Consider the following 15,652-nt stretch of genomic DNA (forward strand, 5'->3'; position numbering starts at 1 on the left):
CTAGTGGGTTATTATTAACTAATTTTCCACGAGTGTGAAAGCTTTGTTGTTTATGTTATTAAGAGTTGAACTATGTATTGTCTTGTGGAAGTTTTTGTTTGTAATTTCACTGAATAGTATCAGCCTAGGATCTCATACGCAGAGGTGGTCTCTTTGAACGAAGCCACAAGACCTCTCTCCTTCTTTCAGATTTTTACTCAGGCTTTGGCTTTAACGTTGTGTTTTGTCGTTTATACTGAGGGTGCAAACGTCACCTCGCCAACGCCTGCATCAGTATCAAGAAAAACAACAAAAGTGGTGACGGTTACAACCCCATCAGTAACCAATTTAAGTTCAGAACCTGCTTCAAAGACCTTCCATGTAAGCTCTACTAAAGTGTATGCGTTAAGGCCACAAGATCCTTCTCCATTCAATTCCCTTACCACACACACAATGGAGCACAACGCCCCCCCTCCCTCCCCCTTTACGAAAGCCCGACAATGGTAATAAAGTATGTTCCTCAGTGAATGAAGAATTTTTTTCCTATAGACCCCCAACTAAGGGTCATATCGCACACCCCCACGGTCAGGAACAGCCTTTGGGTACTCATACTTTGCCAGATGAAGCCCATTTGAGGGTTCATGACATTGTGTATCAAGTCCTCGAAAAAAAATTCTGCGCCTAATTTTTGTGAGAGTCGAGTGCATCTATAAGGCAATTCACGCTCTAATGAATCAGAGCGTGATCACTTGTAACAAAGTGGAGAAATGTGTGAGAAGCTAGGAAAAGTTACGGCCCACTGTAGTGTTAGTTAAAGATGAAAATGAGAAATAGCTAGCCAACTTAGGAGGACATGGGCTGTAGAACATTGAACCTGAGAAAAAACAGAAAATTGTGAAATATTTGTTTTATCGCTGAAAACCACGAGTTAATGATCTTTCCTACAATCTGTTTTCAGTAGAACTTCGTAAGGAGCGACATTATCGTAATGTATTATAACTAATGTTAAGTCGGGTACATGTAGATCAGTATTTTGACGTAATTAGCATTATTTCAGTCGTTTTTGATGTGTTTCGTTGTTTCATTTCGGAAAAACATTATTTGATACCAGAAACCCTATCGTCTAATTTTCTGACTGGTGTTCTCGGTTTGGAAGACAAGGAAAAAGTTGCAGCAACTGTTATAAAGAACAGAAATGTAGTTCTCGCGATGGAGCTTAAGAAAGGAATGAACGACCGCTGTCTTTTGACCATAGAAAAACATATTTGCTGGTCTTCATCCCAATTCCTTTAACTTTGTCCCTTTCCTCAATGGAAAGCGAATCCTTTAACACGCCGCCGTAATGTTCTGAAAGTAATTAATGCCGTGACGATTGATCTGCGCATAGTTAGACGATTATTTCACATACATTTGAATTAAGAGCTCAATAGCAAATGACGTAATGAAGAACTTCACCACAAAATCCACAAAGTCACTTTAAATCTACTTAAAAAATTTTTTACTATATTTTTGTACTTGCACAGGTATCAAAATACAAACTAAGCTAAAAATTTCAGAAACTGCTTTGTCCATCCTCGCCAAGTAACATCACCTCCTATGATAAAGTACAAAATAAAACGATTAAAAAACAAACAAGAAAAGAGAAAACGCATTAAAAAAAGTTATTTCAAAATTCAGTTATATGGCGATCGAAACAAACAATACGTCTCAATATTTTCAATCGCCTAAGAGTTGCAGAAGATGTTGGTTTTCTATAATGACGATGTTTTCAATGCCTTGATTGTAATTATGTCATTGTCACTCGGGAAACTGAGATGATCTGAGGGATTATAAGGAGCCAGACTTTATTGAGGGTAGGAAAGATTAGCTGCCTTGTTTCTTAGGGCAAAAGGAATGAAATAGGCCAAAAATGTTGAAAATATAACCTCTTTACTCCCAGCTACAAGTAAACTACAGCCACGAAGTAATTTAGTATTATCAACTGAGTTGATAACGTAAATTGACTATCGTAAAGAGTTTCAAAGCTGACATTTCGAGCCAACAGAGAGAAGAAAATCGGCTAAATTTTTTTCCCATTAAAAAAAATTTAATACTCACATCATTCTGATATGCTCCAGAGAATGCGGCTTTTCCAGAGTCCTGCTTTGCTTGCTCTTCTGATTCCTGTTTGGTAAAACCAAGAGATTAAGACAACTTGCTGACAAGCTGATTGACAAACTGATTGAATGAAAGACCACCTGACCGACTGCCGGCCTGATTGAGTCATTGACTGACTGAATGACCAGGAGACCGACCGACTCACTCGCTGACTAACTGATTGTTAAGTTATGATTAATCAATATTCCAGCATCTTGGTGATTTTTCTTTTCGCTGATGGAGGCGTGCCTGGATGTAGCTGGATGATTTACTGATTGATTTGTTTGCTGGATGCCTGCCTTTCAGGCTGATTAAATGAAAAACTAATTGATTGACTGACTGAGTGAATAGCTGACACATTGTCTGTCTGACCATCAAACTCACACATACCTGCATGAGTGAAGCACTGAACAACTGGCTAACCAGTTGACTGCTTGCCAGACTGTCAAGCCCAAAAATTTACTGCCTGGCCAGCTGTGTGCCTGCCTGTTTGCCTGACTGACTGAACTACTGACAAACTGGTCTCCACAAACAAGCTCCATGTGATTGGTTGATACATGAAAATGTAGATCAACTGCCTTCCTGCCTGCCTAACTGATTGACTGGTCTCCACAACCTTGCTACATGTCATTGATTGAACATGAAAAAGTCGATCAACTACTAAATTAAGGAGTATAGACATTAACCGGAAATCGCTTCCAAATAAACGCACGTGCGTTTAGGAAAAAGCACCCACAAAATGCGAATATGCGTCACGAACCTTTCCCACTCTAAACTTCGCTTGAAGATTCACATCTGTTACAATTGCTTTTGCCGCCCAACAAGGAGATTCATTTACAAGTACCTCCATTTGGACTTCAGCGACACCGTCATGTTTAGTATACCCAATCTCTACTTTGGTAGATTTTGTTTTCCTATGATAGACTCGAGTTCTTGCGGCAGCATTTGTTTCTCCTCCTGAGTTGCCCACATCAAATCCTAGTTTTCCAGCAATATTAAATCTGTTGTGATGCTCAAGTAAGTTTGTGCTTCCAAAGTTCTTAACCCCAAATAAAGAAAGTTCGTGAGACTTTTGAAGGCTTCCGTCTTCTACATGAGTGTCTTTAAAGACATCACTTTTGCGCTTAAAACAGGAGCTTTTGTTGTACACGAATCTCGCCGAAGGTCTTTCAAACTCATTATTAGGACAAGTAATATTAGTTCCTGCTGGCAAATAATCCTTCTCATTACACTTTTCTTTTTTTTCTGAAATTTTTCCCAAAGAAAGATTTGTCGGAGTCAGGAGAGTAGACATGAGCCTGTCCGAGACTTGTTTACGTTCTTCTTCAATATCATCAGTGCATGTATTTCCTTTAAAAACGGCACACGTCTCGTTCTGTTGGTGAGTTGATTTAGGGTATCCTGTGGCAAGAGGACCTTCCATGGCATAACTAAAATTTTCTAGAAGCACCTGGTCTTCCCGACGAGATTTCTCATTAATTGTCACCTTTTCTCTTTGAGAACAATGTAAATTTCCAGTCCTCAGAGATGTTGTATTCTCCTGTTTGCTCTGAAAGTGTTTTGATGAAGAAGCAGTTACAGTAGTTCCCTTCTTTAAGAGTTCAGTTCCAGAAAAATGCTGCCTTTTAACTTCCTCGTCAACGTATGGTTTGAAGTTATACTCAGTAGGAAACGAAATGTCTGCGCAGCTTCCAGCATCTGGAAATAACGTAACAGAGGTATTTTATTATATTTTGATTGATAAAGGTTTCCCAATACCTTAATCAAACTTGAAATTAACTGCCCTACACCTTCCAGGGAGATGTCGGATGAAAACAAGTCTTGCTTCATTCAAGTTTTGCATCGTGAGCGAGCGCATTTAAAAGTTCCAGGTTAGTCACTGGTTTGAAATGAACTTCTGATCAAAAAGTTGCCGATGTTTCTGTCACGTTTGAATGAAATTAGTGGAGGTTGCGAAAAGATCGTACCAGTCTCTGAATCGTTTTGAAGTAATTGAAAGTTTTTAAGAATGATAGATTCAACTGCGTGGTTGTGAGGGTGAAATGTGAAAGTGAATGGAATGCGATCAGCATTTCCTTCTGAACCGTTTGTAGTGCTGAATGTCGATCAATTTGTTGGGCACGGCGGTGGCCCGCTTGAACGACAGAAACAGGATAGCCATGTTTATCGAAAAACTAGCACGTTGCCTCTGATTTTTCAGAAAAATCAGAGTCGTCACTACATAAACGACGAAGTGAGAAACTGTAAAAAAGGTGATTCCTATGTGAAAGGTAAATTTCTTTGTCAGAAGTTCGTTTCATGGCGACGGCATAGGGCCAATTTGCATTTATGCAGTTCAATGGAAGGCAAGAACAAACCTGTTTTCTTATCTCCTTGTTGAGGCAATAAATTTGCAAAGGAACACTCTGGCGCCAAAAATGGATGCGCAGCAGCTTGATAAGGTGTAAGTCTTTCGCCTGAGATCGTGATACAAAGCAAAGAACAAAGGTTGGTTTTTTGTTTTTCATGTGTCAGTGCGTTTGGCATTGTTTTGCAGGATAACGACTGTAACAAACAAAGTGTTTCAAGTAAAAGTTACACAAACTATGATAATTCCGTATACTTACCTGGTTTATACTTCAACAAGCCAACTAAGAAACGTGCAAAAGAGAAATTTCTTGAATTATGGAGTTTTAGCATCACATTACTCACACATTTCAGGTGATTGTCCTCTAAAAGCAATGAAAAAAAGTCTTAAGTGAGTAAAGAGCCTACATGTGTTGATTCCTACAGTATTTTCTAATAGTTGGAAAGGTGAGTGAAAGGATACTTTTTTTCCTGGAAATCTCATTGTGCATGATGTTTTTTTTCAGAAATCTTCCCATGTATGAATTATTTTTAATTTTAACTTGAACCACCTCTAAGCATCGCTCTCTTTCCAATGGTTCCTCCCTCGCATAAAGGATAAGTCGTCTTTTGCTATTTTGCTAATGTATCTTAACCCTTTCCTCCCTTACATCATTATGCATATTCTCCATACTACTCTCTAGACATTTCCTAAGGCTCTGACAAGGAGAATTTGTTCAACAATCAAGAGCTTCTTTAGTTGGTGATCATTTCCTTTATTCTCATGACCTTGATGTTTGATTCAGGGCTGATGTTGTGCAGAGAAATTGGAAGTTAGTCACTCTCAGGAGTTAAAGGGTTAAATCAATTGTTTATTTAAGTTGTGTACCTGATGTTGAGGACTAGATAAGGATTACCAAAAAAGTTTGAGATAACTTGATTACATTTGAATCATCTTAAACTTGAATTTACCTGAGTTGTGGTGACCCATAAACTGTGACAAATCTTCAAAAAATTTTCCAGTATGGAATGGACTCCAAGGTATGGGACCAAGAATACTGGTTACCTGCAACCAAGCATGAAAAAGAATTGGAAAAAAATTGATTGAACTTACAAAGTACAGTACCCAGAAGGTCAAGAATTGCAAGCTAATTGCAATTTTGTTTGGATTCACCCTTTCCCAAAGTAAAGGAAGTCTAAATAAAGTGTAGCCAGAAAGGCAGTTACTGCATTCTTATTAGTGTATTAGTTACCTCAGGTCATAAACAGCTTGTATAAGTGCCAATAATAATAAAAAAAAAAACAAATACATACCTCTTGCAACACTTTAGTCCTATTTCCTCCCAGAAATAAAGGTTTGCCTATATACAACTGAAACCAATGTTCATTTTAAAAGGACATTATTTTATTTCCTCACCAGTACCATTAATGGCTGGGTGAGTTCTCCTCCCCCCTTACAGAGAAATATCCATCATAAAACTGTCAAGTATCATCTGTTATTAGCTCCGACTGATGGTATAACAATCATTAACGATATTTTAATAATGGTGAGAACATAAAAGTCAATTAACCAACCTCAGCTACAATGCATCCCAAAGACCAAAATGTCAATCTCAGGGCCAAAGGGAACACCAAACATCACCTGGAAAGAATTGACACAGTGCTTTCAGTTTCAACTGACTGCCATCAACATTATTAAGTGGAGGACACTGTACCTCATTGCATTAAACAAAATTTAGTGGGACCTTCTTCCACAGACTGAACTTTAAAATTCAAGTGTCCAACAAACACTTAAAAACAGCCCTAATATGTACCTCCCCCATCTATTTGCACCTGACATACAGTCATGGTAAAATAATTGTGTGAATTGAAATATGTTTTCTGATACATTGCTTGAGATGATAGTCACCACAGAACAGAATTTTCCATCTGCAACAGGCCAACTACATGTACATTAAGTTGTTTTATGAAACACAAAACTACAGAACTTCACTGATCATCTTTCATAGAGTACTTCAGTTCATGCAAGTCCAAATAAAATAGTTTAATCTAGCTTTATTTCCCTCGGATTGATTAGGAAAGCACTGGAGTTGCATGCATGTAACCTACATGTAAAATTAATTTTGTCTCCAAATTCATGAAAACAGCAATATCTTTACTTTACCTCAGGAGCTCTGTAGAGTAAAGTTTGTAGTTCAAACTCATCATAATACAAGGAAACCTGACAGAATTAAACAGAAGAAAATAAGAATTAAATTAAATATTTTGAATAATTATCATATGTCATTACTAATGGTGGCTGACAGAGCTCCAAGCTCATTTTTCCAAAGAGTTGCCTTTTGGCAACCTTCAAATTTAAAATGGTCACCATTTAAAAATTTTTGGCTGCCTCTTTTTTCTTTTTTCTTATCTGTTAGTCACCAATTAACTAACATGTTAAAATGACTAAAATGTTGGCAAAAGTCACCAAATATATTTTCACTTGTCACGGTGATCAAAATGGCTGTAGCTTCTCCCCTTTAGCTGCCTCACATTTTCTTATAAATTACTTATGAGAATCTGATACTTGATCAACATAAGAACTTCTACCTGATAAGTTTGTATATTCTCATTAACTGTTTGCTGGATAAAGTATGGATATTCTAGGGAGAAGTTACATGTTAAAGGGGTAAACACATAGTACACAATTCTCTATAAACAGTTTTTCACAGCTGGTATGAGCCCTTGTCCTCTGTACAGAATTTGCCTATCATTAAACTTTGAATAAGACCTTTTTAACCCTTTAACCTCTAAGACTGATCAGCTTCTAATTTCTCCTTACATTATCACCCTTAAATCAAACATTAAAGTCACAGCAATCAAGGAAATGATCACCAACTTATAAAGCTCTTGATTTTTAAAGAAATTCTCCTTGTCAGTGCTTCAGCAAATGTATGAGAGCAGTATAGAGAATATGCATATTGATGTTAGGGTGTAAAGGGTTAATAAAGTCTACAGTACAACAATTCTGATGCATCTAGCTGCACACATTTAATATTTAGTCACTAAAATTACCAAATAATAGAAATTACATGTACCTCTCTATGAACCCAGTGAATTGCATTTCCAAAGTCAACAACTTTTATCTTGGTTTCGTCACCTACAGTTTGTTAATATAATATACAATTTTAGTACACACCAAACAAGTAAATAGTGCTTTTTTCATGTGCTGATTGGCTGGTACCATTCAGTGAATACTAAGTACTATTCACCTCCATGCAGCCTGTGAGACAAAATCACATGTTAAGAGTTTGATTTCTGACCAGTTTTTGGTATATTGAAAGAAATAAACTACTTTTTTGGTATCTATGGGGTATATACTAACAAATTTATTCACTTCTGTCAGTGTCAGTGAAAGTGGTGGATATTCACCAAGCTGCAAAGCAGTGAGGTAAATATCCACCACTATTCACCTTCAGGTCTGTGACTAAAATTGTTAAGGTAAGTGTACAAAAAGTTGTTTTATTACAGTGTATTAACAACCAGATCTCTCAATGGAGGTTAGCTGTCAGCTATGTAAAAACCATTATGATGACAGAAACAAAAACGGGATAGTATATTCATGATGTTTTTTGTTAGGCAAATAATTGTAGCTGATATGAACTCTGAGTATTCATCAAAGTAGTCTTTCAGTGACCACTGTTAATTGCGTATCTTCAGAATCTGTATAAAATGTTGGTCTGTTTTTCTTACAAAATGCTATGTACAGCTGTTATTTATATTTAACCAGATCAAAATATTACAACTAATTCTTTAAAAAGGAAGACTTTTTAAGTCCATTAAGTTAAATCATATTTTTTTACAATTTGTTGCAAACACCCCACTTCACCTTCTTCAAAAAGAATGTTCTCTGGTTTCAAGTCAGCATGGATGACATTCTGTCTGTGGATTCATATGGAAAGTTGAATGAGATCAAAGCACATAAAATCCTGAAATCAGTCCCTCCTCTCAAATGATCACTCCCCTTTGAAAAAGATCCCCTTTTATTTGCCAAAATGCAGAATAAACATCCCACTTCCAACCTGCAACAACATGGTGGCATCACTAAAAGATGGGCAAGAGAAGATTCCCTTAACAAAGAAATAAAATGAAGCCACTTGTGGGTACAGATGAGTAATTCTAGAGAGTCTAAGAAGAACACCTATTGATAATCTTACCTCCTTAGGAATCCAAGAGCTTGTAAGAGCTACAAGCAAATAACCACATCAATTTATTATATAAAAAAAAAACTATTATTTTGATTTCAATAAATTTGACGCACAACAAGTTTCATCTTCATTAAAGCTAACTTTAAAATGGTCTTTGTAAGTTCTTATAGCTGACAAAAGAAAACTGATGCAATTGTATTTGAAATAAATTAAATCAAAAGTATTTATAAGAATTTAAAAAAAGGTTTGCTCACTTGAAAAGTTATTTTCCTGATGACTTTCAGTTTGTCATCCTGTTAGTAAACAAATTCAAGAAAACACTGTTGAGTGACTGATATTTCAGAATGTACATGGTTAGATGATGATCTTGCCAAAAATATGTATATTAAATCAATCATGTTGTTCAATCAATTTAACAATGAAAACACACAATGCACAGATGGTAATACATTAAACACTCATACCTCATTATCAAACTGACATTTCTGTAAAGAAGATGATTTAAAATATAATACTTACATCAGTAGAGATACAACAGTACAAAGTAGAGTAATTGATTTAAAGGGAAAGCTCTTGGATTCCTTAATAGCATGTTTATAATTCAATAAAGCCAGTAAATTTCTAAAGCAAACTGTGGCACTGTATCAGTGGGAGAGTATAACAAGGTAATTTGGTATTATTAACTGAATTGATAACGTAAATTAGCCACCATTAAGAGTTTCAAAGCTGACATTTCAAATGTTAGCCCTTCACCATTCCCTTTGACAGAGGGCTAATGCTTGAAACATCAGCTTTGAAACTCTTAAAAGAGGCCAATTTAATAAATTTAATACTATTAAACTGTTTATGATTTAACCAACCTGAAAGTATTGATGGAGTGGCCGAGGTCTCAACAGCTCAAAAACCAAGCAGTAATGGCCCTCAAAACTGAAAACATTCTAAAAATCCACAAGCAAATATGTCAAATTGGCAAAAATGCAAGGTCAGTGAACTGGGTCCTCTACATAGAATACATTCTTGTACTCATGTACCAAATATATCAGTGCTATGTTACAATTATTGTAAAACAAAGAACCAATTGGAAATCATTATATTAAAACTGTGGTGTTTTACAAGAAAAGCTGTAACTGCATACAAGCAAAGCTAGGAATTCTCAAAAATTCCCAATTATGCAAATGACCCTTGCAAACTGAATTCCCAGTCTTCTGGGAATTCCTAGGAATTCTAAAAAATTCCCAACTACGCAAATTAACTCTGATTTAAAAAGCTTGGAATTACTGGGAATTTCTGGGAAAGGAAGACTCCAGTTTTGTGAGGACTTGGAATTCCTAGGAATTCTCAGCTATACAAACTACCTATAACTATTTGTGGACCAGAGTTCCAACGCACCTCTGTAATCGCATATAGTTACTTCTGTCTCTTGTACAAATGTTTCTCCTTTGTAAGACGCACTCTACTCTGTTGTCACCACTGCTTTAAGTTCAGTGGAAACGACTGACTGAGGAATCGAGATGGCGGTGTTGGAACGTGTTGCTGAACGCTTGCTACGGTCAAGCTTTGTAGATTTAGGTACCGTTACACTGGGATCATCTATATATCTCTTATACTTCCTAATGCAGTATCCTTCTTTTATAAATACGAGGTTAAAAGACGATTTGTAGTCGCATTCAAAACTGTGATTGGCTTGTGTTATTTCTCACATTTGCCATGAACACAACTCAAGCGAGTTTCGAGTCTTTGTTTCCTCGACAACTTTCGGCCACAAATCGTGCATTTGTAATACGATCGATTCTTGTCGATTATTTCTACATAGAGTGAGCTCAAATCATTATTTATATCACCAAGGTATCCATCGTCTAGAAGCAGAGAACCAGCAAGAGAAGTTAGATTAGAGTTGTGCGCTTCTCTTAACACTGCAATCGGCAAGCCAGCGGATTCACTTTGCTGGCCAATGACAAGTCCTAAAAGATCCACGTGATCATGCCCGTGATCGGAAACAAAGAAGACTCCATTTGGCGCTCATCTTTGAATGTACTTTTCATCGGTTGATCGCTTTTCTCGACTATTTTGCTTAATATAACATTTATAAAGATAGCTTTTATTGTGGTTCAATGGGAAAACGAGAACAGCGTGAGTGTTGTAAAAGAAAAGAAAGTCGTTGACGTCGTGGAGTTAAAAGAAGGGACAACAGTTGACATGTTGACCGGTACAAACAAGGGTCGAGTGGCCATCTGTAAAGCTACGATTTTGAAAGTTTTTGGTGAGTAAAAATTGCGATATTCGTTACGTGATCAAAATCTTATAAAAGAATAGATGTAGCGGGTTGAATTAAGCTTAAATAACGCTCGGCGCAACTGAATAATTCTGAGAATCTTAAGCTTATACTTTGCAATGAAATAAATCCATCTGTAAGGTTTCAAGATTCCTTTAGTCACGTTTGGGAACATTCAAGATTCATAATAGGAACAGTTATTAAACAAACCTTATTACGTAAAGAAGCCCTCCTTGGTAAAAACAAAATAATGTATTCAGCCCTTTTTTAGTAAAATCTATGGGAGAGATGTACTAACTCCAATATCAAGGTCACTCAATATGACATGAGATTTCTCAATTTGAGAACCCAATGAATGCCCTTTTCCTTATAGCCATCTAAAAGGCCTGGTCTGAGCTTTAAATATATATATATATATTTTTTTTTTTTTTCAAATTCAGATGTCGTGGAATCCAGATACAAAATGGTCAAGCTTCTTGTAGACAACGTCATTCGAGGCCAACTCATTGTGAGCCCAGGGGAAAAATACAAACAGCAGCTAAGTTTGCAGTTTAGGATAACTTGATTCTAATTTTCTTCATTCTAAATCGCAGAGGTCATGGGTTCAAATCCTGTACAGGCCTGAAATTTTTTTCAGGCCTTATTTTCACTACTGCCTGAGTAGTGCACATTACTGCGAGGATCACTTTCATTCACGTCTTTATCCGCAGTTCAAATATATGACCTTCATATATTCTTAACCATTCATTCTAATTTATTGTTACAGGTACAACAAGATTTTAATGAATAAATCAAATTTATTTATCTGTAATTAACCCCTTCACTCCCAAGAGTGCTTGGTTTTCAATTAAGATATTGTGTTTTATGGAAAAGAATCAACAGATTTTATTCACAATTTGTGTCTATCCAGATTTAATGATTGATTAGGACTATTTTATATGAATAGCTGTAATTGAGCATTAATCCATATGAAGTTTTCAAGAAAAGAGAAATAAATAAAATTCCATCCTAATATTACCACATGTTGATGTTAATAATTAATGAAAAATATTTTACATGTAAGCCTTAATTAAGCTTGTAAATAAATTTCATTGAATACTTGAATTTTAGCTGGGTTTTTTTAATTTAAAGTATTTATTTTATATCATTAGCCTCAAATTTTTGCTTAAAATTCCCAGTAATTCTTAAAAATTCCTGAAAATTCCCAGAAATTCCTAGGAATTTTTTAGATTTACAGCTTTTCGGGGAAAGTCATTGGTTCTCTGAGTTGGAATTCCTAGGAATTCCAAGGAATTCCAAGTGCTGTTGGCTATAAACTTGGAATTTCTGGGAATTTCTAGGAATTTCTAGGTTTTTAGAACCAGAGTTGTTATGGTTGGGAATTCCCAGTCCGAATTTACTGTGAAAATTCACACCTTTATTCCTAGGAAAAAATTCCTAGGAATTCCAAAATTTCACAAGGGAATGAAAGCACTGACGTAATAAACAATTGTCAAACTTACCAAGAACAATTTGAACAGATTAAGGATGAGATTCTCACTAACAGGTGCCAGTATGAATACCATCCAGAAATAGTAGATAAAGCAATGAATGATGTGAATAATGCAGAATATGACACTTTGACAATGTTGCTCCAAACACAGAACATATCAATAACCAGGACTGCACTATTAAAAATAAGTCTAGTGAATTATTTGGTTGCTTTGATCCTGGCAAAAACAAGCAACATAAGCAGTATGACTTGCTTGATGCTAATGGTATTTATTTCCCTGGAACTTAAATGATAAAGATGAACTTGCTTAATAAAGCGCATGTCTGGTGATGATTACTATACACTTGTTCACTCACCGAATGAAAAACAATGACAGTTTTTTAATCATGTCTTATATTCAATCAAAATTAAAGATGACCCTCTCAGGTTGTTCTTAACCCTTTCACTCCCACAAGTGACCAAGACAGAATTTCTCCTTGCAATATCAATACAATATCAAGCAGGCAAGTGATGAGAATTGGGAAGAATGTCAACCATGGGATGATTAGTTGATCCAATACCAAATTCTCTGAACTAACATAAGAATTGTATGGCAGATAGTACGGAGAATTACTAATTAGATCTTGGGAGTGAAAGGGTTAAGTGGGGGAGCTGGAGTTGGTAAAAGCACTGTTACAAATGCTTTGTATGAAGCACTGATCAGATATCTGAATAATGTTACAGGGCAAAATCCAGAGAATTTGAAAGTTGTCAAATCAGCCCCTTCTGGTAAAGCAGCATTCAACATAAAAGGGAATACATTACATGTTGCCTTTAAGATACCTGCCAATAGGGGTTTTGAATATTGCGCACTGGACAGTGACAGACTAAATACCATTAGGACACAACTACAGAAACCAAAAGTCATGTTCATTCATGAAATATATATGGTAGGAAGTGGCATGTTCAACTTTTTGAATTAAAGATTGCAACAAATAATGGGAAATAAAGAGCCATTTGGTGGAATAAGCTTGATAACTGTTGGTGATCTTTTCCAGTTAAAACCAGGTTTTGATAAGTGGATCTTTGAAAATTCTCAAATTGGATATGATGCTTTAGCAAGTAACATTTGGGCAGAATACTTCACTCTTTTTGAATTAACAGAAATAATGAGACAAAAAGATGACAAAGAATTTGCTGAGCTGCTCAATTGTTTGAGAGAGGGAAAGCACTTTAAAGATGATATAGCCCTTCTGAAACAAAGATTTCTGAATGTAAGACCTAAAGAAGATAATTACCCTTTTAACATAACACATTTATTTACTACAAATGCACTAATGCATGCTCACAACAATGTCCTGTATAGTTTTTCCAAAAATGATAAGGGTGAAGTCAAGGCTGTTGACATTATAGTTGGGGATATATCGGATGACCTGAGGAAACAAATAAAAAACAAAATTCCAGATGATCCAACAAAGACAGTGGGTTTATATTCAATAGTGTCAGTAGGAAATGCAGCAAAATATGACCTGACAACTAATATTGATTTGACTGATGGGCTCACTTATGGTGCAGACTGTGTTATACAAAACATAGACTATAGAGTTGAAAACTCAAATAGACCAAGTATTATTTGGGTGTCATTCCCAAATTGTGACACAGGCAGAAAGCAGCGGAGAGAAAATATGCATTTGTACAAAACCAACATTAGTAAAGACTAGACACTAATTTTTGAAGTGACAGGACAATTTCGAATCAATAAAAAAGCTCAAGTGTACATTCTTCGACAACAATTTCCACTAAGACGTGCTGCTGCCAAGACAATTCATTGTTGTCAAGGTGATACATTAGACGAAGCAGTTGTTGATTTTCCAGTGTCAGCAAGGGAGCACATGCATTAAGTTGGTTTGAGCCGAGTAAGAAATAGCTCTGTATTGCACATTCTTAATTTGAATGAAAACAAAATCAAGGTTAGTGAGAAAGTTAAAAATGAAATGAGCAGACTGAGAACAGAAGCTACCCCTGTGCCATTACCCAAAACAAAAACAATCTTGTTTCAGAATGTTAGACCTCTCCACCTTCACATAGATGATGTACGAAGTGATTACAACATTCAAAAAGCCGATATCAACATTTTTGTTGAAACAAAGCTTTGATTGTCAAATAGAGATGACACATATCAGCTTCGTGAATTTACACTTTACAGGAATGACTTCAATCAATCTACAAAAAGAACCTACTGATAGACATTCCAGCCCACAAGACCAGCTGTCATTTGCTACCTAATATGGTTACAAAGTCTACTTTTACAAGGCTGTTTGATACAGTATGTATTTCACCAATCTACCACCGTAACTGTCAATAATAACTGCATTGTCACAGCTTCACAAGTTGATGTATCACACCTATAGCTGGTACAACTACATTGTAAACCATGCATCTAATCTGTTATATTCCCAACAAGGAGTACATGTTGACGGCATACCTGTATACAAGGGCATGTATTAAATACAGAGAGGTTTTGTTCAAAACTGTAACACCGAAACCTGGACACATAAACAAATTTGAATACCTGAAACACCAACATCCTGCAATGACTAAACTTAACATGAGTCATATTGTACATATTTTTTTACCTTAATTATAAGCTGTAGTGATGGTGAACTAACATACTTCATCCTTCCACAATATAATTCTTTTTACGGCCAACACCTCACTGAGGGTGTTGAAGAGTTTTATCAAATACAAAACAGTACACCTTGGCACAGTGTACAGTATCTGGTGGAAGATCACACAAAATCTTCAATCTTGTATGTCTAAGCCTAAATTTTTTCATCAGTTAGTCATTTAGGACAGATATATATATGCATAAACAAAGACAGAGCTCTGCAAATGAGCATTAAAGGTTTAGATACAAAATACTCTATAATTATGTATTTATACAACTTGCATAATCCTTTGAAAAATTATTGCTGATACTCTGTTGTAACATTGACTTAACAAAGCCAAATATTTTGATGTCTATTTTTTCATTCATTGGTAAACTTCAGGGGTATAAAAAATTAAAAGTTGAATGTGTTTTATAACATGTATAACCATGTATAACAATCAATATTTATTGAACAATGAATGAAACATTCAAACATTGTGTTAGGGACTTGTCAGAAATTAGCAGGGGGGGAGGGGGGGTGGAAACAGAGGGGGGGTCACAACTTTTTGAGCCTCAGAAAAGGGAGGGGTCATGAAAAATGGGCAGTTAAAAGGGGGACGGTCATGCAAATA

The 15,652-nt window shown here is 35.9% G+C and overlaps 2 protein-coding genes across 2 annotated transcripts in view; one reads left to right on the forward strand and one right to left on the reverse strand.

The window, feature by feature from the left end:
* LOC131776839 (uncharacterized) overlaps positions 1-15,652 on the forward strand; it is a 222,902-nt gene that overhangs the window by 87,403 nt on the left and 119,847 nt on the right. The gene's annotated exons all lie outside the window — the stretch shown is intronic.
* LOC131797352 (uncharacterized) lies at positions 1,115-6,078 on the reverse strand. Its single transcript, XM_066160092.1, has 8 exons — positions 6,016-6,078; positions 5,755-5,811; positions 5,413-5,506; positions 4,722-4,826; positions 4,473-4,571; positions 2,876-3,813; positions 2,077-2,142; positions 1,115-1,573 (listed from the first exon to the last, which is right to left on the reverse strand). Exons 3-8 carry the CDS (start codon positions 5,429-5,431, stop codon positions 1,532-1,534), a joined length of 1,269 nt encoding a protein of 422 aa, XP_066016189.1. The 5' UTR covers positions 5,432-5,506; positions 5,755-5,811; positions 6,016-6,078; the 3' UTR covers positions 1,115-1,531.

The sequence above is a fragment of the Pocillopora verrucosa genome, chromosome 13 (assembly GCF_036669915.1).
Source record: "Pocillopora verrucosa isolate sample1 chromosome 13, ASM3666991v2, whole genome shotgun sequence".
In the NCBI taxonomy this organism is placed as follows: domain Eukaryota; kingdom Metazoa; phylum Cnidaria; class Anthozoa; order Scleractinia; family Pocilloporidae; genus Pocillopora; species Pocillopora verrucosa.

What these genes read in the sequence shown, in the direction of transcription:
- LOC131797352 (XM_066160092.1), bottom strand. An exon ending in CTTGTTGAAGTATAAACCAG is followed by an intron (nt 4,572 to 4,721) that starts GTAAGTATACGG and finishes TCACGATCTCAG; the next exon opens with GCGAAAGACTTACACCTTAT. An exon ending in CGAAGTTTAGAGTGGGAAAG is followed by an intron (nt 2,143 to 2,875) that starts GTTCGTGACGCA and finishes TTTACCAAACAG; the next exon opens with GAATCAGAAGAGCAAGCAAA.